This window comes from Alligator mississippiensis, chromosome 6 (genome assembly GCF_030867095.1).
Source record: "Alligator mississippiensis isolate rAllMis1 chromosome 6, rAllMis1, whole genome shotgun sequence".
NCBI lineage: Eukaryota > Metazoa > Chordata > Crocodylia > Alligatoridae > Alligator > Alligator mississippiensis.
Genome location: NC_081829.1, coordinates 8196870 through 8222353, shown reverse-complemented (window position 1 = coordinate 8222353; position 25484 = coordinate 8196870). Strand labels below are relative to the sequence as shown.

The 25484-nt window shown below is 57.1% G+C and overlaps 2 protein-coding genes across 10 annotated transcripts in view; both read left to right on the top strand.

The window, feature by feature from the left end:
* Nucleotides 1-13447, top strand: part of DLGAP3 (DLG associated protein 3) — a 115619-nt gene extending 102172 nt beyond the window's left edge. The window contains exons 4-12 of the mRNA XM_019488065.2: nucleotides 40-245; nucleotides 2004-2070; nucleotides 3972-4206; nucleotides 5044-5384; nucleotides 5974-6059; nucleotides 8198-8622; nucleotides 9643-9734; nucleotides 10296-10439; nucleotides 12394-13447. Of these exons, the coding sequence (XP_019343610.1) occupies nucleotides 40-245; nucleotides 2004-2070; nucleotides 3972-4206; nucleotides 5044-5384; nucleotides 5974-6059; nucleotides 8198-8622; nucleotides 9643-9734; nucleotides 10296-10439; nucleotides 12394-12612 (1815 nt within the window). The 3' untranslated portion in view covers nucleotides 12613-13447. The remainder of the gene's footprint in view (nucleotides 1-39; nucleotides 246-2003; nucleotides 2071-3971; nucleotides 4207-5043; nucleotides 5385-5973; nucleotides 6060-8197; nucleotides 8623-9642; nucleotides 9735-10295; nucleotides 10440-12393) is intronic.
* Nucleotides 13448-20012: 6565 nt separating this feature from the next.
* SMIM12 (small integral membrane protein 12) overlaps nucleotides 20013-25484 on the top strand; it is a 41915-nt gene continuing 36443 nt past the window's right edge. For 2 of the 9 annotated variants that reach the window (XR_009462942.1, XR_009462940.1), the window contains exons 1-2: nucleotides 20589-21369; nucleotides 21760-22101. Coding sequence is in view for 2 of the 9 variants with exons in the window: in XM_059729597.1 (XP_059585580.1) it covers nucleotides 20092-20373 (282 nt within the window). In the remaining 7 variants the exon portion in view is untranslated. Of the gene's footprint in view, nucleotides 20434-20588; nucleotides 21370-21759; nucleotides 22102-25484 lie in introns of those variants that run through there. The other 7 variants (XR_009462943.1, XR_009462938.1, XM_059729597.1 and 4 more) reach the window with 6 other exon arrangements.

Below are 25484 nucleotides of genomic sequence, written 5' to 3'. Positions count from 1 at the left end.
CAGGCTCCTGACAGGCCTCTCTCCTGGTTCTCCCTCCAGGTGCCGCAGGATGAGTGGGGCGGGTACCCGACGCCGGGGAAGGACGGCGAGATCCCCTGCCGGCGCATGCGCAGCGGCAGCTACATTAAGGCCATGGGGGACGACGACAGCGGTGACTCGGATGCCAGTGCCAAGGTGTCTCCCAAGGCAGCGTCCCGGCGGGATAGTTACCGCCGTTCCTCCAGCGCCGACCAGGCCAGGACCAAGTAAGGGAGGGCATCGGGGGCTTCGGCCTCTCTGGACCTCTTTGGATCAGGGGCTTGCTGCAGGGTTGGGAAGCAGAGGGATTTAGGCAGGGTGTTGAGATGGGAGGGGCAAGTGCTCTGAGGCTGCTTGACTTTGGCAGGCTTGAAATGGAGCCAAGGAGCAGGGGGTGAAATGCACTGTTCCTTTTCCAAGTGGTAGCCCTCAGCAGAGGGCTTTGCAAAGCCTGCCCCAGGGATGGCTGCACCTCCTTAGTTCATGTATAGAACTGCAGGTGTCAAGGGAGGACATCGCCCGCTGCCCGCTTCTTGCACTGGGCTGGCTTAGACGGGCTCGGACGTGGAACCGGACAGGTGCCAGCTTTCCAAAATCCTTGGTTTGTGCGTCCGTTCCTAGCAGCTGACAAAGTAGGTCATCACCTGGGAAAGCTCGTGCCTCTCTGAACCAGCTAGTCTCCAAGGTGCCACCCTGCCCTGCCTTCCGCCTGGCTTCAGGCTAACGCAGCTAACTACCTGTGTGCTCCTGTGACTGTTATTTATTACGTGCAACACGGTGGTGACCCCGATGCTCCCTTGTGATGCACATACACGTCGCAGGAGAAAGCCGCCGGCACGGAGGGCTTGCAGCCTCTGTTTATTTTTACAGGCAATTAAAACCGTTCATTTCCCTTCCCCAGGCGAGTAGGCTTAATGTTGGGGATGATGTTGGAAGGCTGCTAGAAACACACTGTGAAAATGACCGGCGGGTTTCAGAGGTCCCACTGCTCAGAGCTGCTTGCTCACAACACCTGGGCGTTTGCATGCTGATCTGCACACGCGGCCGTGGTAAAGGTGCATGCGCGCGGGGGCAGCTGACACGGAGGCTGCTTGTGCAACGATGGCAGCGCATTTGGAATTGGGGAACATGTCCAGCAGTCGGGGATCCATGCAGGGAGTCATTTGCAGAGCTGCACCCTGGGAGCCCAGTGTGCGAGCAGTCTGTACGTGCAGATCTGAGACACTGGTATGGTGGGCGAAACCCCCAAGTTGAAAGAAAGGGGTTGGGGCTGAAGGGATGTTTGCATCTTAGAGTCTTTGAGGGGGAGGGCTTGTCTACTTTGGGATTTTCGCATGCCCACCCCTAGAGAAAGCCCAGCATAGCCTGGCACAGAGGGGGTTGCTTTGGTGCAGTTTATCCCCACTATGGGAATGGGACTGGGAAAAGGGACTGGTGGAGGGAATTTCATGGGTTTGGCATGGCCAGTGTGCTCTCCAGTGCTGGAAGCACAGATAAGAGCATGCCTGTGGATTAATCTGTTGCTCCTCTCTCCCAGTGTCCCTGGCACGCTGTCTGCCAACCCCATGCTACTGCCCTGCATCCCTACCTGCCATTGGCCACTTGCAATGCTTTCCAGACCCAGCCAGCTGTGCATCTCACACGTGTTCCCTGCCAAACCAGGCAGGGGAGGGGTTAGGCCACTGCTTGCTGAGCAACTTGAGGCTCAGCCTGGCCAGGATGGCTCTGTGCCTGCCCAGCAGGCATGAGGACTCTCCTCCTTGCTCCACAGTTCCCCGGGGCAGTGCATGCATGGTGGGAAGGGTGGAGCAGGCTGCCAGGACCCGGTGGCTGCAGCGGCTGCAGGCAGAAGCCCCGTGGCTGGTGTGCTTCCAGGTGCTCTGCTGGAATGTGTTGCTTCTGGTGCGACCCCTTTTGTTCCCACTGTGTCTCATTAGGTTTGCAAGTAGGCACTATTCTGATTCATATATCTGTAACTGTCCCAGCTGCTGCACGCCGCCCAGAGTGCACCCTCGGGGGCAGGGCTACGGACGCTCCTTCACCACCGGCCAGGTAAGGCAGCAGGGCTCTTTGCTGCCCTTGGCTCCAAGCTGCCTGGCATCCTTAGCTGCCGAAGATCCTGGGTTCATATGGTGGGAGGAGGGTGGGGGAAGGTGCTCAGCACCCACTGCCATGGCTGGGTTTACCTAAGACCCCAGCTCAGCTCCCCTGCAGGCACCTCCGTGAGGGGCTGGAGTCGAGGGGAGATTGGCACATAGGTGCTGAGAATGCCAGGGAGGCTGGAGGGGAGATGGAGATGAAGTTGTGACCAGCCCACAGACTGGCAGGTGGGTTAAAAGATCAGGCCTCTGCTGCTTGGGTCCCTGGGGCTCAGATGCTGAGGATAGGGGTGCAGCACTTCCTAAGGCCATAAGAGGTGGGGGCAGAAGCTCAGGGCTGGGACCTGGTGGCTGATGCTCCTGGGGTTGCCTCAGCTGGGATCAGCCAGCTCAGCATAGGGGCAAAGCCCGGGAGAATGACAGCAGTGATCAGAACATGGGGGAAAGGGTTGGGTTCAGCATGGCCCTGAGAGAGCACCTGGGTTGTCCTGACCTGTGCAGCACAGACACCTGCCCTGTCCCACCCTCTCCTTCATTGCACAGGTGATAGCACAGGCCTGCAGCCTCTCCTTGCTGCCCTGCAAGCATGATGGGGCTTAGCTCCCTCCCCCTCACCTTGCTCCTCACCTGTGCCCTTGCCCTCGTCCTGCAGGGCCTTTGCTGGAAGCACCTCCCCATCAGTATTCCCTTGCCTGCTTTGCAGAGCAGTGCCTGTGCCTTGCAGAGACCTGACCCCCACAGCCCTGCCTGGACCGGCCTTAACCCTGATGCTTCTAGCTCAGGCCGTGCGGGGCTGTGCTGTGTTGTTTTTGGATGCTCTGTGGGCAGCAGAGGCCTCCTCCACTCAGCAAGTGATTCCTACCCCCTTGTCTGCCTTGAGGACCGGTGCCCAGCTGATGCCTCCATAGGATGGGTACAGCACGGACAGTGGCCCAGCAAGCTCCTACCGTATTCTTCTTTCACTGCCCCTCAAGTCTTGGGCCCTCCAGGAGAGGAGGGGGACTCCAGTATGCATGGCCTATTCAGTCTCTGGCTCCTCTGCTAAGCTAAGCCCCACACTTTTCCACATACTCTCATGCCCCCAAAGAGGCAGCTGCAGTGAATAGCAGGGGAGGTTGTGGCAGGGACAAGTACCCTGATAATACAACTGGGTGGCTATGTTGTCTGGCTCGTTGGCTCAAATCCATCCAGATGGTTGCAAGCGGCTTGGCTTTGCAGCAATATCTGTGCCTCATGTTGGATGGGTCTGGTCCAGCTCCTAGTGGACAGACTTCCACACCCCAAAAGTATGTGGGCGGCCATCTCAGTTGGCTAGGGGACCTCGGGGCACAGTTTGGAGCTCTTCTCTGAGCCCTCCATGCCGGGCTGTCCTGAGAAATGGTGGCAGAGGCAGGCTGGGGGATCTTGATTGTGCTAGCATCCCTCTGGCCTAATTTTTAGGACAGCTCCTCTCACCAACATGGCATCCACTGGAAAGCATCCCTGGCACAGCTGAAGTTTCCAAGACCCACCCCTCACCCACCCAGGGAGGCAGCTGAGTGCTGCCAGGGACCCCGAGAGTTGCTGTCCCTTAGCTGTGGTGTTGGCTAGGGAGCTCAGGGGGGCTGCCCTGTCTCTTTGCTAAACTCAAGGGGCCGTTTGTCCTGGGAGAGATGGTGCCTCTTGGCAGAACCAAAGGGCCAGGGATAAGACTGGGCTGGGGGTAGGGACACCCACCTCCTTCCACCATTTCCATTCCTCCTCCATGGCCCAGTTTGGCTCATTCGATGTGGGGTGGAAGGACGGAGCTGGGAGCTGGTCCCTGTCAGAGCTGCCCCGTCTCCTCCGTTCTCACCGCCCGACCTCTCCCACCAGATCAATGACGAGCTGAACCACCAGTTTGAGGCCGTCTGCGAGTCTGTCTTTGGTGAGGTGGAGTCGCAGGCTGTGGAGGCTCTGGACCTGCCCGGCTGTTTCCGCATGCGGAGCCACAGCTACCTGCGGGCCATCCAGGCCGGCTGCTCCCAGGATGACGACTGCCTTTCGCTCTTCTCCATGTCGGCCCCCCCCGGGCCTGCCATCACCAGCAGCATCCTGAAGCCCAGCACCTGTGAGTACCGGCCTGCCGCCCCAGGGCTCTGCTCTTGGGTGCTTTTTGCTCCGTTGCATGGGTCTGAGGGACGCGGGTGTTGGTTTCACTGCCAGGACCTAGAGATCCTACACACCCATCTCCTTTCCCACAGAGGGACCCTGTTTCCCACTTCCCTGCCAAACAGCCGTCTACCAAAGTCCCATGCTATCACCTTTTTATATGACTTCTGGACTTTCTGAGGGCTTGGCCAACCCCTTTGTAGTACATCACTTGGAAAGACTAGAAAGTCTGGACAGACACTGACCTGTACCCCTGCCACTTTGTCCATCTCTCCTCTTTTTATTTTAGTAGTCTCCCTTCCTGTCCTCCTTGAGCCTTCCTGTTTTTCCTCTTTCTGTCTCTCTCCCATCCCCTTTTTTTGCTCTCCTGTGTTTTCTTGTGCTGGCTGCCGTGGCAATGGTGTGGCCAGCATAAGAGTGCATTGATCTTCCCTCCCATTTGAAGATAAAGCAGTCCTTGGGGATTGTGGGAATGAACTGGCCAAAGAGCCCGTGTGAAAGCAAACCGGCCCAGCGTGACCTTCAACTCACGCTCACAATTAGCCTACTGGTATTTGTGGGCACTGACTTGTACGTGGGCCGAGGGCAAGTGGGCATGGGGGACAGGTCCTCAATGGGTGTAACTGAGCTTAGCTGTACTCATGGGGTCTGCACAGTGGGCCTAGTGCTTTTGCTGGAGCCCCACGGGGCAGATGGAGGAAGAGGTGGGTTTTCTTGGCGGCATTCGTGCGCGGTCGGAAATGAGACTGTCTCTCTTTTTTTCATGCAACTTTATCATGCGCCTCTCCCACAACAGCCTTCAGTTACAGAAAAGCTCCACCTCCCATCCCTCCAGGAAACAAAGCCACACCTATCATCTCCGTCACGGCACAGAGCAGCACTGAGTCCACCCATGAGACCTACCTGCCCACCGAGGTCGCCCGGAGCCCCTCGTGGTCCAAAGAGGCTGCGGCTCGCTGCAATTCCATGGAGAGCTTGGAGAGCTCCAAGGTGACGGCCATCTCCTTAGACCTGCCTTCCGTCCAGCCCAGGGCTTCCCCCAAGCCCTCCACACTCATTATCAAGGCCATCCCTGGCCGGGAAGAACTAAGGAGCTTGGCACGGCAGCGGAAATGGCGCCCATCCATTGGGGTTCAGGTAGGTGTTGCTCTGTCTCAGCTCTTTGGAGAGCTCAAGGATCAGTCTGAGCCTAAGCCTACTTGGAGTTAAGCAATCGCCCATGACTCAGAGCATCCAGCACATTTCAGGGTCTCCGGTGCCCTAGGTCTGTGTGAGGGCCCCAGGGCAGGGCAGCTGTCTGTCTCCTGGCCCCTAACCCTTAGCAGATTTGGGTCTGCTCTACCTACATCTCACCATCACGGTTGCCAGGAGCTGTTGCAAAGGGCATCGTGGCTGGCTGGGCAGGGGCTGCAAGCTTTGGCTGGGACAGATGTGTGAAAAGGCCTTTTCAACAGAACAGGCAGTGGTGGCATAAACTCCCTCCATGCAGTGCCCTGCTCCTAAACCTCCCCCTGGACCAACAGGGCCCAGTACAGTTCAGTCCTCCACAGCCTCCCAGCTCCTGGAGTGATCTGGCCCTTGCTGTCTTTAGGTCTTTTTTTTCCATGGCTTTTCCAGCATGGCACTGCTGTGTTGGTGGAGGGAAATTCAGACGCACGAGTCTAATGTGCCCGAGGCTTCGCACAGATTCTTTCCCGACAAGCTTTCCTTCTGATCCCCACTGCAGGTGGAGACCATATCTGACTCTGACACAGAGAGCCGGAGCCAAAGGGAATTCCACTCCATTGGAGTGCAGGTGGAAGAAGACAAAAGGTACCACTGGTTAAACGCAGCTTTTATCCTCCCTTCCCTGCAGGAGATGGGGCTGAGCAAATCCGCCGCACGGGCGCAATTGTTTTCACACAATGCCTCCTCCAGACTAAATATTCATAGTGTGCCTCTTCTCCCGAGCATCCCAAGAGCTTGCAATGCACAGTGCGTGCTAGCTTCCCGCGTCAACGGCCAAGTACAGCTGTCTCTCTGCTGGCTCATAAAGTGACAGGCAATGCAGGCAGCAGCTTGGCAAGCCCCTCCATCCCCTCCTGGTCCCCTGGCATGCGTTTTGGGTTCGAACTGATGGTGTCAGAAGGGCAAGCAGGTAATTCAGGAACAGCCCAGGGCTTGTCAGCTGCCCATCAGCATGAGGATTGTTTTGGAGGCTGAGGGTAGTGCTGGGGATGCTTGTCCACTGTGAATTGGGTTGAGACCGCCTCGACTCATCTCACACCGGTCACCAAATGGCTCCCTGTGCATCAAACTACATTAGCTATGTCCTATAACAACATGCCCCTGCGAAACATATGATAACCTTCAGGCTAAGCTGGTACCGGGGGTTCACAGCTGTCTGGCTTAACTTTTGCAATCGCAGTGGGTACCTCTCCACTGGACTGTGCTGCCTTATCCTCACCATGTCCTGATCCGGACCTGGAGTTGGGTTCTGCAGATTTGGTTCTTCCCTAACTCCAGGTTTGTGAATCACTCAGTGATAGAGGCCTACAGCCAGGGGTTCGGTCCTGTCTAGACCATTGCTGCCAGGCTGGAGGCTGAGCGAGGCTGTCCAGGCTGCAGGGTTTCATGATGAGATGGGCCAAACCTTGGCAGCTCAGTCTAAGAGCCCAAGAGGTTGCAGAGACTCCAGTTGCATGGAGGAAAGAATTGAATTTTTGGTTCAGAGGCTGAAAAAACTCAGTTTGGATCGAACCAGTATGGTTTTCTTTTTTCTCACTGAAGCAATGGCATTTTGTCTGGGGCAAACAAGGCCTGCTTGGGCCGGGCCTGGATCTCAGATGTGCTGCCTCCTAGCTCAGCACCCAATCTATCCCTCCCTCTCTTATCCCCCAGCTCGGTGAATGGGTATATGCTTTCCATAACATGGAGCAGCCTCCACAGGTGGGAGTTAAATCCCCTGTCTCAGACCTTGCAGCCAAATGGTTGGGGCACTTTTGTGGGACATGTTGGTTCACATGCCTTCAGGAGACGGAGGGATTTGAGCCTCTGTCTCCTGCAGGTGACTGCCAGGCCATTGAGGGCCACGATTCACCTAGGCCCTTTGGATCGAAGACCCTGGGGGGACCTGCTCAGCTTTGCCCCGAGCCCCTTGTTTCACAGGGAGAGACCCTACGGAGGGAGGTGGCTTTGGGTGCTCGCCAGCCTTGCCCCCACCCCGATGCCTCCTGGCTCCCTCCTACCTGCCATGGCCCCGCCGTTGAGAGGCATCCGAGGTGAACTTTGCAAATGTTCCTTCTCATGGCTTAACAAGGGGGCTGAGCGCACGTCCCTCTCCACAGTTCTTCAGCATCCGTCCATTGCTGGTTTCCATAGAAACGGGCTAGCGAGCGCAAGCCGGAGAGAAGGCATTTAAATGAGGGAACATGAGGAAGCGGCTGTTAGCGAGCAGTCCCCACGGACGGCGCAGGAGCTAAACAGCTTGTGAGCCTCCGAGCTCAGCTTCCCTCTGCTCCCCAACATGCTGTAAAAGGAGCCAACATGGCCCCTCGCGCTGCGTCCAGGAGGGGAGGGGAGCCCTGTCCGAATGCGGCGGGCAGGTCTAATGGCAAAGGGGCAGCCAGGGCCAGGCAGTGCATGGGGTCAGTGGCGGGTGAGACTCAGGGCCACCAGCCTCCTTTCCCCAGAGCCTCAACCTTAACTCGGTGCAAATGCAGCGTCTCGCAAGGGAAGCACCTCTGTTGGGCTGAAGCTGATGGTTTGCCCAGGCCAGCAGCCCTACCTCCCACTGCACACCCAGTTTTATGATGCCCCTCAGTCTGGACCCATGGCTCCCCAGCCATGCCGGCCCTCCATGCTCTGCCAATGCCCTTCAGGATGCTGAATGCACCTTTCCCAGCGCTGTTGCACCCACCCCTGGGGAACAGGAGCCTGTCTCCATCACCCCTTCTCCTCCCCGTCCGCAGGCGGGCTCGGTTCAAGCGCTCCAACAGCGTGACGGCCGGTGTGCAGGCGGACCTGGAGCTGGAAGGCTTTGCCGGCCTCGCTGTGGCCACGGAGGACAAAGCGTTGCAGTTCGGACGGCCCTTCCAGCGGCACTCATCGGAGCCTGAGTCCACCCGGCAGTACGCGGTGTACAAGACAGTGCACACTCAGGGCCAGTGGGCCTACCGCGAGGACTACCAGATGCAGTACGACACTGTGGAGGTGCCCCGGCGGGACTCCTGGATCGACAGGGGCTCCCGCAGCCTCCCCGACTCCGGCAGAGCTTCCCCCTGCCACCGGGACGGAGAGTGGTTCATTAAGCTGCTGCAGGCAGAGGTGGAGAAGATGGAGGGCTGGTGTCAGCAAATGGAGCGGGAAGCTGAGGACTACGACCTACCAGAGGAGAGTGAGTCCAGACGAGGTGGGGAGGGGGTGGGCAGTATCCAAGGATTTCCCCCAGGCTATGGGGCCAGTCTTGGCTGGGTTGGCATCACCCAGCTGGGGCTGTCCTGGAAGCACCAGCAAAGCTATGCCACTGGATGCACCTGGTATGTTCCCTGTGGGAGCTGAGCCCACAGACCATGTGTGCTTAGTGTCAGCCAGCTCACAGAGGGATCAGGGGGTTGGGCTCTGGCCCTGCTATGGGTGATGGGGTGGAGAAGGGCATGCAGTTGGCTTCATTAGTCTCCTTCTTGCCTCCTTGCTCTCTGCTGCCAGGTCCAAGCCGTGGCACTTGGCAATGGCACCCAAGGAATCCTGGCTGCCTGATGTCCAGCTGTCCTCTGCAGAGGACAAAGTCCTGATGCTGGCTGGCAGCTCACAGGAGATACGGGGCAGGAACCCCCTCTGCACAGGCCTGAGGGCTGGCTGGTGTGAGTGGGTGCGCCTCCCTGGGAGACAAAGGAGGTTGCCTTGGAGCTGAGACAGCTCCTTTGAGGCCTGTCTGGCCATTGTAGGGTCATCCCTTGAAGCCAGTTCTCCAAGGGCTTTATGTGATCTGGATTCCAATGGAATCCACAGATCACAGCTGACCTGGATCAGCTGTCACCACCTCCACTGGGAGAGCAAGGGTTGTCTTCTAAGGCTCTGGGGCTTGTTAAGAGCCAACAGACCCTTGCTGAGGTGGAAGATGGGGTTTTCCTGTCTGTGCATCCCCATACACACACAGTCCTCATGTTCTTTCTCTCTCTCTCCTCGTAGCATGTTGAGCAGTAATGAACAGTGTCTATAACTCTCAGGGTCTTCCAGGGAGGGCAAGCTTAGCTGTTTGGGAGGTTGGGGTTGGCCTGAGCTGCTCCCCTCCAGCACACCCAGATAGCTCAGAGGGTGGAGCTGATGGCTGGTCAATAATGCCTTAGCTCTTCCAGTCTAGAGCCTACTCCCACACAAGAGCCCTAACTTGAGCTCTCTCTGGGTGTCCTGCCAGTTCTGGAGAAGATCCGGAGTGCGGTGGGCAGTGCCCAGCTCCTGATGTCCCAGAAGGTGCAGCAGTTCTACCGACTTTGCCAGCAGAACATGGTGAGTGCATCTTCCCTCTCGCCCACCTAGCAGATGGCAGGGCTTGGTGGGGCAGCGGAGCTCCAAGGGGCATGCGCAACACAGCAGCTGGAGGTGGGCATACCTCACCTGGCTTTATTTACAGCTGTTCCCATTTGAAGGCATGCTCCATCACAAGTCTCCTCCCTTAAGATGGGGAAAACCAGGCTAGGAATCCCACGAGTCTAGGAAATGAACAGTTCTTTCTGGCGGTGATTTGGGCATGGCTGGAAATAAACAGGATGCCCCATTTTAATTAAGAAGCAATAGCAATTTCCAGATGCTTCCCCATGCTGTTGACTGCTTTGGACTCTAGAGTAAAGACCCGGCCTGGTTTGCTTGAAGCATTTTATGTCAGCCACAGGGAGCCAAAGGGGCACGTTTTAATGCAGTCGGTAAAGGTCAGACAGCCCAGCACTCCTGCTTAGCAGCTTGCCTTGGGCAGCAAAGTGATGGGAAGTCTGTGAGCCTTTTGTGTCCTCAGGGATGCGTGGAAATAATCTGCCTGTCTAGTGATGCATCCCCTTTCTCCCTTTCCGCAAGGACCCTAACGCGTTCCCTGTGCCCACCTTCCAAGACCTGGCTGGATTCTGGGACCTCCTGCAGCTCTCCATTGAGGACGTCAGCATGAAGTTTGCAGAACTTCTGCAGCTCAAGGCCAACGGGTGGAAGATCATTGAGCCCAAGGTAGGGAGACAGGGCTGTAAGTACCTGTTGGCTGGGGTTGGCAGGGTGCAGCTGGGGGTCCAGGGCTGTTCTTCTTTCACGTTGCCATGTATGGAGGACACAGAGGACTGGTGGAGGCTGGTTCCTTCCTCTCTTGGCAGAAGGCTGGAAGGTTTGATGGGAGAGAAGAGGGAACTGAATCTGCCCTGTTGGGTTTAGAGGGCCTGCTCACCTTTGCCTCCAGTCTCCAATGTGCGTTGGACCCAGCAAACATAGCAGCAGGGAAAGAGGGTCGGCTCCCATCCCCAAAAGGGAAAGAGGGTGAGCTCCCATCCCCAACAGAAGTGGGTCTGGCTGGAACCTGTGTGGAGCTGAGGGGAACCATGTGGTCCTAGGACATTTCAGCTCTTTCCATATTCAGGCGAGTGAGCTCTGACCATTGCAGATCCAGCGCAGTGGTGTGTGGGTGTAAACTCTGCAGGGGCTTTGCAGAGGTCTCTGCTGCCCTACAGGGAGAAGGGGCCAGGCTGTGATGAGCCTTGGATGTGGCTGTACATCTCAATAGAGATCAAACTCCTCCCTCCTTCCACCTCCCAATACATTTGTTTTGGAGGGGGGTTGGGTGCTGGGATCTGGTGTGGCTATCCAGGCTTAGGGCAGAGCCAGATGGTGAGTGAGAGACCCTGCCTGCCTGTCCCGAGCCCTGCCCGCAGCTGGAGCTGGCGCAGCCCCAGAGGAGCTGTTCTGCAAAGTGCCTCCCCCTTGGCAGCCTGAGACGGAGCGCTGCAGTGCTCAGCTGGAAGCTGCTCTTATGCACGTCCCGCCCTAGAGCGCATCTCTTGCATTTCATGAGCATGAAAGGGGAGACCGTGGGCGCGTGGAGAGATTTGTGATTGTGGCTGCCGGCTGCTCTCTCCCTGCACGCGTCCGCTCTGGAGCTGCGACCGCTGAGCTATGCTGGGCACAACCAAGGGGCATTGTTGTGAATGCTTAAGGAACAAAAAACCTGAAGGAAGAGGCCTCTTCTCTCCTCTGTGTTTTAAGTGGCTCTGCAGAGTGTCTCCTGCTTGCTGTTATCTCCAAAGGGGCAGACACACACCTGCAGAGATGCTTGCCCTGTGTGCAGGCCGCGGTGAGCAAATCCACTTACCTCAACCCCTCATGGCCCTGCCACCCTCCAGGCTGATGCATGCCCCAGGGGAATACTCTCAAGGTCGAGCTTCATTGCCATCCCTGTCTTGGGCGGACAATACAGCCCGTGTGCTTTGCGCAAGAGCAGAGCATCTCAGTCATGGTTCGGCAGGTGCCGGGCTAGACCCCAGCTACTTTCAACCCTGTGGGAGTGATCAGTGATGGGTGTGAGCTGGCACAGGACCTGCCCCATGATCTCTCTATAGACTCTTCTGCAGTGTGTGAGCTCACACCTGTGTGTGCAGATATGCACACACCTGTCTGGGTGCCACCAGCCTTGGGAGGTGTGTGTGTGCCCAATGTCCAGATGTGCAAATGTGCCTCTATGTCTAGCTGAGCTCACCTGCGTATGCACAGGCATGTACATATGATGTGTGCAGGCTAAAGTGTACAGATGTGCAAGCATCCACATTTAGCTGAGCTCACCTATGCATATAGAGGCACGCTCGTACAAATGTGCGCACACAGATGTGTGCACATGTGTGCGGTCATAGAATCATAGAAAATGAGGGTTGGAAGGGCCCTCAGGAGGTCATTGAGTCCAACCCCCTGCTCAAAGCAGGACCATCCCCAACTAGATCACGTGGTCTTCTGCACATGGACATGAATGCACACAAGAGCACATGCAAATAGGTGAGCACACCCAGAAATGCATGCACACACCCTCGCCCAGCTTCCCCATGCAGTCCCAGCCACTCTTCCTTGGTCTAGATGGCCCACCTCAGCAGCAGGCACCTCCTGCTGTCGCCCTGAGTGTTTCTAACCACTCTCTTTGTCTGTGCAGGAGGAGAAGAAGGTCCCTCCCCCCATACCAAAGAAGCCCCCGCGCTCCAAGGTGCACCCGGTGAAGGAGCGCTCCCTGGACTCCGTGGACCGGCAGAGGCAGGAAGCCAGGAAGAGGCTCCTGGCAGCCAAACGAGCTGCCTCCTTCCGCCAGAACTCGGCCACGGAGAGCGCAGACAGTATCGAGATCTACATCCCGGAGGCCCAGACCAGGCTGTGAAGGGAGCCCTGGCTTTTCTACCTGGACTGTACAGAGAGAGTCCATAGCTCACTGTGATCGCCAGGGCCCGGGCCGTGGGGAGTCCCCTCACCCCCCTCGGGGCAGCTCCCGGCCCACTCACAGCTTCTCTAGTCTCTGTCTTATACGATTCATGGATCCGACGGCGAATGAACACACCCCTGGTTCTGTCCCGTTCCCTCCGCCTGCCCGCATGCCTCTCCCAGCCTCCCCCACCAGGGCAGGCCTTTCCTCCCTCCCTTGCCCCCTGAAACCTCCTCTGCCTTCCTTGTGGCCTCTTCGGAGCTCTTCCTCCTCTCACTTCCCTTCCGTCCTCTCTCCAGCCCATTCCCTGCTCTCCATCCTCTCTCGGGAGGCCAGTCGCCTCCTTTCAGAGCTTACCTTCCTCCTCCCACCCCACTCCCCACCTGTGCCCCCCACCCCCTTCCTCACAGCCCCTTCTTGTCCCACTTTTTCCATTAAAGGAAAAGAAGGGCCCCCCCCACCCCCTATCCCCAAGATGGGGCAGCTGTGGGCAGGTGCTGCCAGCATCCTCTTCCCCACAGCCTCAACCTTAACTCAGTGCAAATGCAGCGTCTCGCAAGGGAAGCGCCGCTGTGCTCCACGCCACACCGGAGCCTGTGCCAAAGCCACCCTTCCCTGCAGGCCAGCGGGCCAGCTTCTCAGGCTGGCGGGAGGCGCCAGGACGTGGCGAGCACAAGGGGCAGCCCCGGTTTGTTCCCACCCCTGCCTCTCGCTTGGACACCTCGGGGAGGGCTCGTTGCCCCATATACATATATAAATATAATCCAAGGAATAAAACAAAGCAGACACACAACCGCCGCTGTGTTCCTGCTGGTGAGACTGGAATCAGATCAGCAGGAAATGCGAGACAGCAGAAAACCAGCCCCCTGCTTTCTTCTCACATCTTTCATCACTAGGAATAGGCTCTTCTTCCTTCCTTCCTTTTCTTTCTTTCTTTCTTGCTTTCTTCTTTCTTTCTCTTCCTGTGAAAACGGCGACCAGGACCGCAGCTGGGATGTGCCCGCTGGCCGCAGGAGGCAAGGAGAAGGTCAAACTTAGCTAGTCACTTTATATTCCACCCGTCTTTGATCTCCTCTGGTCACTGGCTTGACTAGATTTTCTCAGGAGAGCAAGGTTTGGGAGGAGGGAGAAGGCAATGCCCCCTCCCCTCCAAAGACAACTCTATGGAGAGGAGAGGAGGAGGAGAGTCTGGGCATGGCTGCCAGGAGCTGATGCCTCTGAGGTTGGTTTTGGTTCTGGGTTTCTCCTGCTGTTTTTAGCGCTTCACTTTAGACTTTCCATAGATCCAGGCCAGACCTTCCAGGGGAGCAGCCCGGGGTTACTAAGTGCTGGTTGTGACCTGCCTCCTGCAGGGTTCAGGGCCTGTCCGCACGCAGGGGCTGGGCGGGAGGAGAGGGGTGAGCGTGCCATTGCCAACCCAGCCTGGTTTCCACGGGAAGGTGCGCTGCCTGAGCTGGCTCCTGTAGCTGTGATGGGCTGTTGTTACTGAGTGCGGGCCGGTCCCCCCGACCCGCCAGCTGCACACAAGGGGACCGGGGGAAAGCCCTTGATGGTGATGGGCTGGGAGCTGGACTGGCCTGTTTGAAAGGCAGAGGGGGTGTTCAATGGGTGCCCGTGAGGGTGAATCTCTGTTCCCAGGGTTTTGAAGCTCAGGGGTCCCACGTGCCCTGTCCTTCCTCCAGCACCAAGAGGGGGGAAGCCTGGGTAGATAGCAAGGTGGAGCAGGGCCTGACACAATCTCCCAGTCCTGTGGGCACCACGTCTTGGCCACACATGTGATCCTCATGCTCCTCATTTCATGGAACGTGGGAGGGCTCATCCAGCCAGGCTGTGATGGTGCTGAGCTTGCTGGGCCCTGGGTGCCCAGCATTGAATGAAGCCTTGAACTGACTGCAACCCACAGGGACTATTTGCCATGCCCTGGGAGGGAGCAGTTTGAACTCCAGCCAAGCCCGGCTTCTTGCCCTCCTTCCCTCAGGATTGCCCCTGCACAGCCACTGGTGGGCTGCCAGGCCTGCTGGCATGGCCAGTGCCTCCACTTCGCTCCGCCTGTCCTCCGTGGAGCTCACATTTCACCTGCTCGCTCCTACTCCGGGGACGTACCCCAGGTCCCGGAGCTCCCAAGGCAGGGACCCTTGTTGCCAGCCACATGCCTTACTGAGCAGTGCAATGATGCCCTCTACTGACAGCTGCGTTGGCACACACAGAGCCCAGCAGTCAATCCCCAGGACCTCACTCAGCTCTGCTCGAGTAAGGCCAGGGGAAGGCTTGCAGGCTTGGACCTCCAGGCTCTATCGGGTCATAATGCCTGTAGGTAGTGACTCTTGGTCCCTGGGAGCGTGACGTGGGAAAGCAAGGCCATGGGAGAGGGTGCTGGAGGTTGCTGTGGCAGAAGCATCCTGTCTGCAGGCCTGCAACTTGCCTGGCCATGGTTCTCCATGCCAGGGCTCTCCATCAGGCTGTATGATGGGGGAAATGCTGCCATCCTGAACCAGCAGCACCTGGCTCCTGCCTTTTGCCAGTCTAAATAGCAGGCTTTGGGGAGGAACAGTGGAGCACACAGGCCCCTGGTGGGTTCAGCCCACTGATCATGGCTGCGGGCATTTATACAGCACTCGTACCCACTCCCTTAATGGCTCTGGGTAATAACACTCTCCGGGGCCAAGGGGCTGTAACCTCTCAGCTCCCCATCACAAGAGACAGGCTTGAGGCAAGGGTCTGCTCTTGCCCAGGTGAAAGCCTGCTCATGAGGGGTGGATGTGGGCAGCATGGAAGGGCCCCATCCTCCAGGGCCTGGCAGAGGTGGCACTTCCATGTGCGGTACCGTAAAGGAGATGCCCTCTTGGCACAGTTGCTGTGGTAGCTTGCAGGGCTCAGCTAGCAATGCCCTTGCCCCAGGCAGCATGTCGTGCTGCCCAGGGTGGAGGAGCAGAGCATGGGGGAGCCAGCTTGGTTAGCCCCTTGCACCGTGGCCTCCTCGTGGGCAGGGCTCCAGGGCTGCCTGGGCACCTTCTCTGCAGGGCGGGTACGGGCCGATCAGCTCTGCTAAGTGGAGGCTTGTGGGAGACAAGGCACAAACCCAGAGGGACTCAGTAGCAGGCTGGGTCTGGAGATCCAAGTGATCTCAGGAGCCTGCTCATGGTGCTTCTCATCAGTCCCTGCCCCTTCCCACCCACCATGAGGCCCAGGCTGTGCCATCAGAGGCAGTGTCTTCAAGGCTGGCTCTGCAGCTGGGGAGAAGCGATCGTGCCCCCCCCAAACCCCTCACGCAGGAGGTGATGAGCTGCTCTGGGACAGCGGGTCTGCTACATCCACAATGAGGGCTCCAGGGGAAAACTCAGTGCTGCCTTCTCATGTCACCCCTGCTTCAAACTGGGGAGCTCCCTGCACTGTGAAACATTTGAGGGGGACTTTGTCCCTCTTTTCCTCACCCCCCCTGATTATACAAGCCCCAGCTTCCTTCCTGCCGAACTATCCTGGAGGGGCCCTGTTGCCAGCAGCAGCAGGGGACAAAAGCCCCCAGCTCCTGCAGCAAGGGAAGCAGCAGTGTCACCTAGGCTGGGTGTTCATGGGGCAGGAACTGGCTTTTCAGGAGTGTGCAGCACCTAGCACTACTGGGGGGTGGGGGGGAACCACTGTAACACAAATAATGCACTTCGGTCCAACAGGACTTGCTGCCTGAGGCCCGCTGGGATATCTCCATGCAGCACGTGGCACCGGTGGGACATGCGGAGAGGTGGGGGCGATCACGGCTCTAGTGGCTTGTCTAGCCGGGGGGTGGGGAGGGGGTTGGGGGGGGGATGCATGTAATACTGCCAAGAATGAAGGGTCTGGCGCTCAAACCTCCCTGAGGGCTGTTCGGGTTTACAGAGGTATATTGTGGCCTCCAACGACTCAGTTAACATCATTGCAGGGACGGGTGAGGGAGAAGTTTATCTCAGCACATTTAGTCACAAGACAAATAGTTCGGCGTAAGATCCACCTGCCGGGGAGAGCCAAGGCAGCCAATTCTGTGCGCAGCGGCCAGTCCCTTTCAACGCCACTGTTACGATCCCAGCCAGGAAAGCAACAGGCAGTCAACAGAGCGCTTCACCTCTTCCCTGCCTCCGTCCAACTTAGTTCTTAGCAATGTGCCTGGAAGAGGAAGCCCTTCCACCTGTCAGTTCTATACGACAATACTGTACAGTGACCGTGCCATGTGGTTCCATTTTTATTGTAACAAACTTAACCGTAATGTAATAAAGATGACTCTTTGATTACTCCAGGCCCGGCGTGAGGCTCCCCGTCAACAGGGGAGGCAGCCGGCGCTACTCTCACCTTTGAGCTCTGCATCCTGTGTCTCATTGATCGTCTGGTTTCGGGCACGGCAGGGGTCAGGGGCGTGTTGCGGTCTGGCTGGAGCGGCAGGAGAAAAGCAGCTGTTGGTTACATTGGGGAAGGTGCAGAATTGCCGCAGCCTCTCCTGGCCAAGGTGACTGCAAGGTGGGGGTATGGGTTGAATCCAGTGCTTACCAGTCAGCTTCTCAAAGCAGCTGGACTGGGCCCAGGATATTCTGGCTGAGTCCAGAAGTGGGGCCCTGCCAACATCCAGCAAGGGCCTCATGTCTGAGTCACTCCCTGGGCAGAGCTGGGTTGAAAGGCTGAGAACGGGTCTGGAACGGCAGTGGCCCTGCGGGTCAGGGTGCAAGGGGATCGGCAGAACTAGTGCTTATGCCCACCTCCCCTTCACCCACCTCCTCAGTGGGAGAGCTGGATGGGGGGCAACAAGGCGTGTGCATAGCCTGGGGCTTGGCTCTTGCCAGCACATTCCTAATGTGGGGGTATCTCCATGATTAGAGCCCTTTGAAGGCCTGGCATTAGCCCTGGCTGGGTAGCTCTCCCTGGGCTGTCCAGTAGCCCTGACTGCACGGGTCAGTCTAAAGAGCTGTCTTTGCTACCAGTGGAGTCAGAGGAAGGTCCTGGACCCATCTGGACACCCCTCCTCACACCAGCTCCCTGCAGGGACAGTCTCCTTGTGTTGTGTCCTAGGGTGCTTGGCTGTTCGCAGGCAGTGCTGCCAGGCTGCCCACAGCACAGCCTGGCACTGGCCCCTGGCTGGATGCTCCCACCACCTCAGCAGCACTGGGAGGGCGAGGAAAGGAGTCAAGGACCTGTCCTGGAGCTGTCAGTGTCTGCCTGCCAGTCCTTCTCGAAGCTGCCTGCCTTCTGCAGTTTTGCTTGGGGCCAAGCCCCACCGCAGCCTGGCCCAAACTTGTGACTAGCAGCAAGACCAGATGGCTTCCCCACCCCCCAGGGAGGCTGTTTTTGGCTGGTTTATTTCCACCTAGTCCCTGAGCAAGGAGCAGGGTAGGAAATCCCATTCCAAGGGGAGTGGATGGCGTGTCAGGCTCTGCAGACTCCCTCGCAGAGCGAAGGCTGAAAGAAACATCTCAGCAGGTATCAGAGACAGAGAGAGGGAGCAGAGTAGGGGCAGCCTTGTGTGCACGTGTGTCCCTGCAGGGCCTGATGTGGGACTGATGTCTTGGGGTGCCCATTCCAGTGCTTCTCAACCTTGCTAGACTCAAACTGGAATTAATAAGGTCATCTACCCTGGGATCTCTTGACAACCTTTTATAGAAGCAGGGCGTTGGCTGCCGTGGTTCCCCTTGCCTTCCCTGCGGCAGGTTCGGGTTATATCTATGTTGTGTCATGGTCATCTTATGTAGAGTGTGTAGATGATAAATTGTGTAGGATGATTTGGACAGGCCTGATCCTGCCTGGGGCAGGGGTTGGACTAGCGGTGACCTCTGGAGGTCCCTGCCAGCCCGACGTCTCTGCCATGGATAAGGTCATTCATGAATGAGGTGATAGCACCATGTCCTGGGCAACACCAGGTCCTCACTTTCACTCCCCTCTTGACTATGGGGAGTATACTGGAGCAGGGCCTATCACAGGGGGGGCCAGGAGAGCCATTTGGCCCGAGCCTCTCAATCACGGAGGGCCTCAAATTTAGACTTTTGACGTTATCTCCAAATGAGGTTATACATACAGACACAGAGATACACTGACTGGACTGAAAGAAGAAGAAAAAAGCTAGAAAATCACTTGTTAAATAAAAAAAAGGAACATTTACTACAAATTATTGCATTATATTTTGAGCCTCAAAAAATGGAAGTGGTCCAGGTGTCTCTCTCGATTTCTGAGAGGGCCTGTACCGGAGCTGTTCTCAGGGAGCTCAGAAAGGCCACAGAGGGTTGGATCCAGTCTCTTTGAGATCTATCTGAGATCATATCTCACATCTATTTGAGATCTATCCTCTCTGAGATCTGTGCTGAGATCTACTGGAATCACATGGAAGATCTGATGTGCTTTGAACCCAATGGAAATCATATCTGAAGCCCCCTCAAGTCCTGCCCGGCCCGCTCAGGGCGCTAACCACCAGCATTGCCAAGTCTTAAGTATGAAGTTATCATATTGGAAGTTTAAAATCATTGTATTTTCTGAAAAACTATTGCACACTAAAAAAATATGCAAATAAGCATGCAAATATATCTTCTTATTTAGTTTATATTGCTCGCTGTAACTTGCCAGTGAGTGAGTGAGGACACTAGCAGCAAAGCCAAAAGGTGGTTAAGACTCCCTGAGAGTGACTTAGCTGCCTCAAAAATTATCCATGCACGTGCGTGTGCACACACACAGACACTCAACTCACTCACTTGTGGCGTTTCATTTAAACCATGGAAAATGTTCATTTGAGGTTACTTTTTGGGCTTTTTATATATATATATATATATATATATATATAAACCATGGGAAATGTTCATTTGAGGTTACTTTTTGGGCTTTTATATATATATATATATATATATATATATATATATATATATAAACCATGGGAAATGTTCATTTGAGGTTACTTTTTGGGCTTTTATATATATATATAAATGTATTAGTGGCGTTTCATTTAAATCATGGAAAAATGTTCATTTGAGGTTACTTTTTGGGCTTTTTATATATATATATTAGTGGCGTTTCATTTAAATCATGGAAAAATGTTCATTTGAGGTTACTTTTTGGGCTTTTAATATATATATATATATATATATATATATATATATATATAAGTGACGTTTCATTTAAATCATGGAGAAATGTGGATTTGGGGGGGTTCCTTTTTTTAAGCGAAAACTGGGGACTTGTTGAACCCCAGACCCAGGCTCCCTGCCCGCGCCCCACCGCCCGGAGCCCCCGGGACTCCACCGCGCCGCGCCACGCTGGCCCTCCAGCCTTGCGCCGCCCGCGCTGCCCGGCAGGGGGCGCGCAGCGTGAGGCGCTGCCCGCCTCGGCCGCTCTTGCCCGCCGTGTCCTCAGCTGCGGCGGCAGCCAATCCAATCGGCGGGGCCTACCCGGAAGCGCGGGGGGCGCGGAGCCGCACGTGGGTGCCCCCCGCCCGCCGCCATGTGGCCGCTGCTGTGGGCTACTTTGCGCACCTACGCGCCCTACGTGACGTTCCCCGTGGCCCTCGTGGTGGGCGCCGTGGGCTACCACGTGGAGCAGCTGGTGCGCGGGCCCCCGCCGCCGCCGGCCGCCGACGACGAGTGCAGCATCGCGGAGCGGCGGGAGGAGCGGGCGCTGCGCGAGATGCCGGGCCACGACCCCACGCGCGTCCGCAGCCTCAAGGACCGGCTCGAGTTCGCCCCGCGCGCCGTGCTGGACCGCAACCGCCCGGGGGGCGCCTAGGGCCCGGCGTCGCTCCCGCCTGCGCCGCTGCCCGGACGGGCCGAGCCGGATTGAACCCCCGTGAGAGCCTGGGGCGGCGGCTGCTCGGCCCCGGGGCGGGGGGGAGCCCTGCCCCTTCCCCTGCCCAGGCTGGGGAGGAGAGATGCTGGGCGGGCACCCGGCTCCTGCGGGAGGCGGAGGGATTTGGGCTTGTTTAATCTGAAGGAGAGATTTGGGGTGGGGGTGGGGGGGTGATAGCATACTTCAGCGCCCTGCACCGCTTGAAAGAGGAGGGCGCGGGGCTGTTCTCAGTGGTGGCAGGTGACAGGAGGAGCAATGGGCTCAAGCTGCAGCAAAGCAGGTTGAGGTTGGATATTAGGCAGAGTTTTCTCGGTGCGATCTCCCTCCGTGGAGGCTTTTAAGACCCACTTAAACAAAGCCCTTGGCTGGGATGATGTAGTTGGGGCTGGGCCTGCGTCGCACGGGGGGTGCGCTAGATGCGAGCTCCCGAGGTCCCGTCCCACCCGCACTTTCTGTGTTGCACGTGGGAGACACCACGGCGAGGGGGAGAAGGGGCCCGGTTGGTTTCTGTGTCTGCTTCGTCCGGCCCTGGGTGCTGCACGGAGAGCCTGGCTGCAAGGGCCAGGCTTGAATTTGCCTTCCCGGTCAAGGGCGTAGTGGGTGGGGGTGGGGGTGGGGGTGGCCGGGAAGTGACGCTGCCCCCAGTGGATGTCCTTGGTGGAGGAACGTGACCCAGCCGTCTCCCTCCCCTGGGGCATGTTGTCACCAGGCTCGCGGCGTTGGGGTGCTTCGGGGGAGGACGGTTGCACGCAAGCCTGGCCTGGGGATTCGGGCTCATCTTGTGTCCTGCCCCAAACACCCTGAGCACGTCTGGGCCTTGCTGTTTGGGTGCTGTGAGGGGATGCCCTGAAGATTGTGGCCTGGTTGGGTATGGAGGGGCTTTCCCAGGAGCTGTTTTTCCCACCCCCTCCCCACAAGCAGCAGCTGCTTTGAACAGTGGGCAGCCTCAGCTCTTTCCCCATCCCTTTCTTATCTGGGAGGGGAGCGTGGGAAGCTGTTTTGTATGATTGGGATGGGGGGGGAGCTGAAGGGAGCTGGGTCTAGGGTCCTACCCTACCAAGCTGACCCCTTGGGGTAGCTTGGAGCAGTCAAACCCAAATTCAGGGAGTGCAAATGCTTGAAATCCAGGCACAACCCCTGGCCCTGCCAGGGTGCATAGATGCTTGTAGGGGATGGTGAGGCAGTGCTGCCATCAAGTGGCGGTGAGGGGCATCCGTTTCCGAAGGAGAGAGGTCAGTGGCCACAGTAAAGGGCTGGTTCAGGAAGAATACAGGGTGCTGCCTTTCTGCAGAACAGCTAGGAACTGCAACCTTCCCTTCTTTCCAGGTCCAGGATTGAGGCTCTGAGCCTTTTGCCTGTCATCCCCAGGCTCCCTGTATGCAGAAATGCAGCTGCGTCTGGAGAGGGAGGTCATTCCCTTCTGGTGTGCACGCAATCTCTGCTCCACAGCTGGGACACGGGACGTTTTACTCCAAGGCCACTGGACCCCCATCACCCTTGCAGAGGGCCTGTAATAGCCACACCGCATGGATCCAGCCTCACAACTCAAGGATCTCATTCCTCCAGCGGAAGAGACGCCGCTCAGTTTCTCTGCCTAGGAGGATCTGCCTTGACTGCTGGCCTAGTTGGCAAAGTGCTGAGGCCTGCATCTCCCACTCAAATTAAAGGGTATGCATGTGGAAAATGGGTCGGGGTGTGTGTGTTTGGATCAGGCACAGGGCTGCACGTGTGGCTGGCTCTCCAGTAGATGTATGGCTGGGGAAGGCTGTTCCTTGGAGCCTGGTCCATCTGGAGGAGCAGTGAGGTGGCTGAGGCAGGACTGTTTCCTGGTGGACGGTGCTCGTGGGCTAGGGCACAGAGTCTGCTCGAAGCTCAACGTAGGAATGCAGCTGGCACTACAACCCTCTGGGGTTTGAAGCATGTGCTTGCTATGGTGTTTTGAAGGAACTCCCTGAAGTGCTTCCCGGAGGCTGGCTGTGAGCAGAAGCCTTGGCACCAGCCACTCCAAAGGGGAGAGCCTTGAGCTGTCCTGGGAGGCAGCTCTCAGTGTCAAGCAAGGGCTGCCATGATCCGGTCTGCCTGGGAGGAGGAGGAGGGGATCTGGCCCTCTGAGGACACTCCCAGCAAAGGATGTGGAATCTGGTGTGGCCTCCCTTGGGTGCTAGGGGCTGGCACCAGCTGTGGACTTGGCTTAAAACATCTGTGCGTGAGCCTGGCTGTTGTGGGCAGAGGGGAGGCTCCTCTGCTGCAGCCTTATCTTATCTCCGTCTCTCTGGACCTTGACTTCATCTCCAGCACGTGACTCTGGGCTGGGATTCAGACCTGGGTTCACTTCCCTGTTCCACCATCGACCTGCTGATTGACTTTAGCCACAGCATTTTGCCTCTCAGTGCCTCAGTTTCCGTCATCCATGGAAAAGAGGGTGCATCACTGGCCTCTTGTCTTTATAAGAGGAAAAGTACCAGATGGGATCTGGGGGTGAGGAGGAATGGGTCATGAGCTGCAAGAGAGGGAAGGGAATGGGCTGGGTTTTGGATGAGCTTCCTCTTGCTTGACCTGCTCTTGCTAAAGGCTGCACATGGATCCAGACTGGCAGAACCATGGCTTCTGATAGCTGTTGAAACCAAGTCACCAAATGCCCCAGGGGCTGTGAGCTGTCCACGGTGCAGCTTCTAATACTTCCTTGCTCCTGGAGCCTTCCCTTAACGCTGGCCTGGCCATCCTCCCGCCTGACTGGGGCAGCCCTGCTGTCCTGCAGCACGTGAGGCCCCAAGGTCAGCAGCCAGTTCAGCGCTCTGCCTTGCGCCAGCCCCATTTCCTTGAGCGCTGTGGGGTGAGAGGTCACCCCGGTTCCCACAGATGTTTTGTAATGGCTGAGGGAGCAGCCAGCCAGAGCATGGAGCCCGTGCTTGACAGTTTTATTAGCAGCCCTCGCCGGCTGTGTTTATCTGCTGCACTTGCTCGTGCATTGCTCCCCTCATGGGGCTGTAATAACAGCCCTTTGGCCTTCAGCACTCAAGTCTGGGTGCTTTATGAGCCCTCCCATCCCCTGCCCCTCGCAGGTTTTAATGGAGGAAGGGAAACTGAGGCACAGGAGTAATGTACCCATAGTTGTGCAGCAAGCCATTGACAACACAGATCAGGGACTGCAAATCCTGCTCCTTTCTCTGCACCTGCAGCTTTTGTGGGTGCAAGGCTCAAGTCTCCTCATGCCCTGCTGTGCTGTCAGCACCTGTGTAAGCAGCTCAAGCCCTCATGATGGGGGTACCTGCCATGGCAGAGCTGCGTGGCACCTTGCTGGGCCCTGCGTTTCCTTGGGCTTCTCTCTTCAGTTGCCTCGTGGCCCCTGCCATCCCCTGGTCTGTGGGGAAGCTAGCTCTCCAGGCTTGTCTTTAATGGGAGCATTTTGCCCTGGGCCCAGCCCAGCAAGGGGCCTGATCTCCAGCCTTTGGGTCTTCTCCTAGTGCTGAAATGGATGGCACGAGGCTAACTGGTGACTGCTGAGGCTCAGGTCCTGTGTCCTAGTCTCTCTGGGGGACTCCCAACTTGGGGCTGGAGGCAGTCATGTCATCACTGGCTGCTCCTTCTCAGACCAGGGCTCCAGGATTGACATATGCCCTGGCCCTGTGGTCCTGCCCCTGAAGAGATGGAGGAGATGGGGGTGCCCTTTCCTTGTCCCTGGCAATGACACCAAGTGACTAATTGCCTCCTTACAGTAGCAGTCATATTCATGACAACCAAAGCACTACAGAGAACCACCTGGCCTAAAACAGACCATGTGCCAGCTTAGCTTTTCGGGCATCTGACTGCCTTAAGCAGGGAGCTCACAGTAGGTTAAACACTGCTGTAGACCCTCTACCCTGAGGTCTCTGCGGTCTGGCTAGCAGAGGTGGTTCCTGTAAGCCTCAGAGCATTTCTCCCCAAACCCTGAAGCAGGAAAAAATGTCTTTAGGCACCCCAGGTTCCTTTTGTTCACTCTATTTCCTGAAGACCGAGGGGCTCTCTAAACTGCTGAGAGCCTGTTGTTTCCCAGCATTGGCTACTCAGGCTTGCATTTTGTTGGAGACAGGATCCTCGCTATTGGCCTCTCCCCCATTGTCTTGCAGTCACCCCCTGAGTATTTGTGCAGAGGGGCCATTGTGTTGCTTCTCAGACTTTCTCTGAAGCTTCAACAATAGATCAATACTGGGAAGTTTTATAGTCCCGTATCCAGACATTGAGCGTCTCTGATCGGATTGCATGTGCGGTTCAGGACCAAACAGCGTGGTGTTCTTGGAGCGCTGTGCAGCTATTCTGCCTCGGCCGTACCCCACGTGCGTTAATGCAACGATCTGTTCAAGTGATTCGTGGGCCAGGCAGGTATCACCTGCATGTTACATGGGGAAACTGAGGCACAGAGCAGTGAAGTGACTTGGCCCCAGGATAGCTGTGACAGAGACGACTCTCCTGAGCCCCCCTTTCAAAAACACCCTTCCTCCCATTGAATCCCAACAATGCCCCAAACAATTGGGGATTGTCTGGGGGAGATTATTCAGCGAACCCACTCGGGGGAGGGGAAGTGAGCGCTGGGCAGTGACTCATGGGAAATAAAGGGAAATGGGGGTTGAATGAGCTGGGTTTTTTTGCTCTACATTTGCTGGATCTTATCTTTCCACCCGCCTCCCTCCTCCACCCCGGGGCTGCTATGTGGGCAATCGGTTGTGCTGTCATCACGCTGCTCCATTAGGTCAGCTGGGCCAGGCTGCCAGGCCCTTTTGGAAGGGCACCAGAGGACGTTTCCAGCAGCAGAGGCCACGGCTGAGAAGCCGCAGATCCGCATGGCAGCCCTGAAGCAGCAGCCCGAAATACCAGAGGTGGAAGGGGGAGTGCGTGCTGCAGCCTGGTTCCCTTCCAGCTTCTGGTGGCAGGAGTTTCCCTGTCTCTCGGGAAAGTCCCTCACAGAAAGGGTCTCCTGTTGCTGTTGGGATCAAGTCCTGTTGCTGTTGAAGTGCAGCCACCTCTGGGCTGGTTGAAATGTTACTGCGCTGGCTAGCTTTGTCCCTTCACAAGCA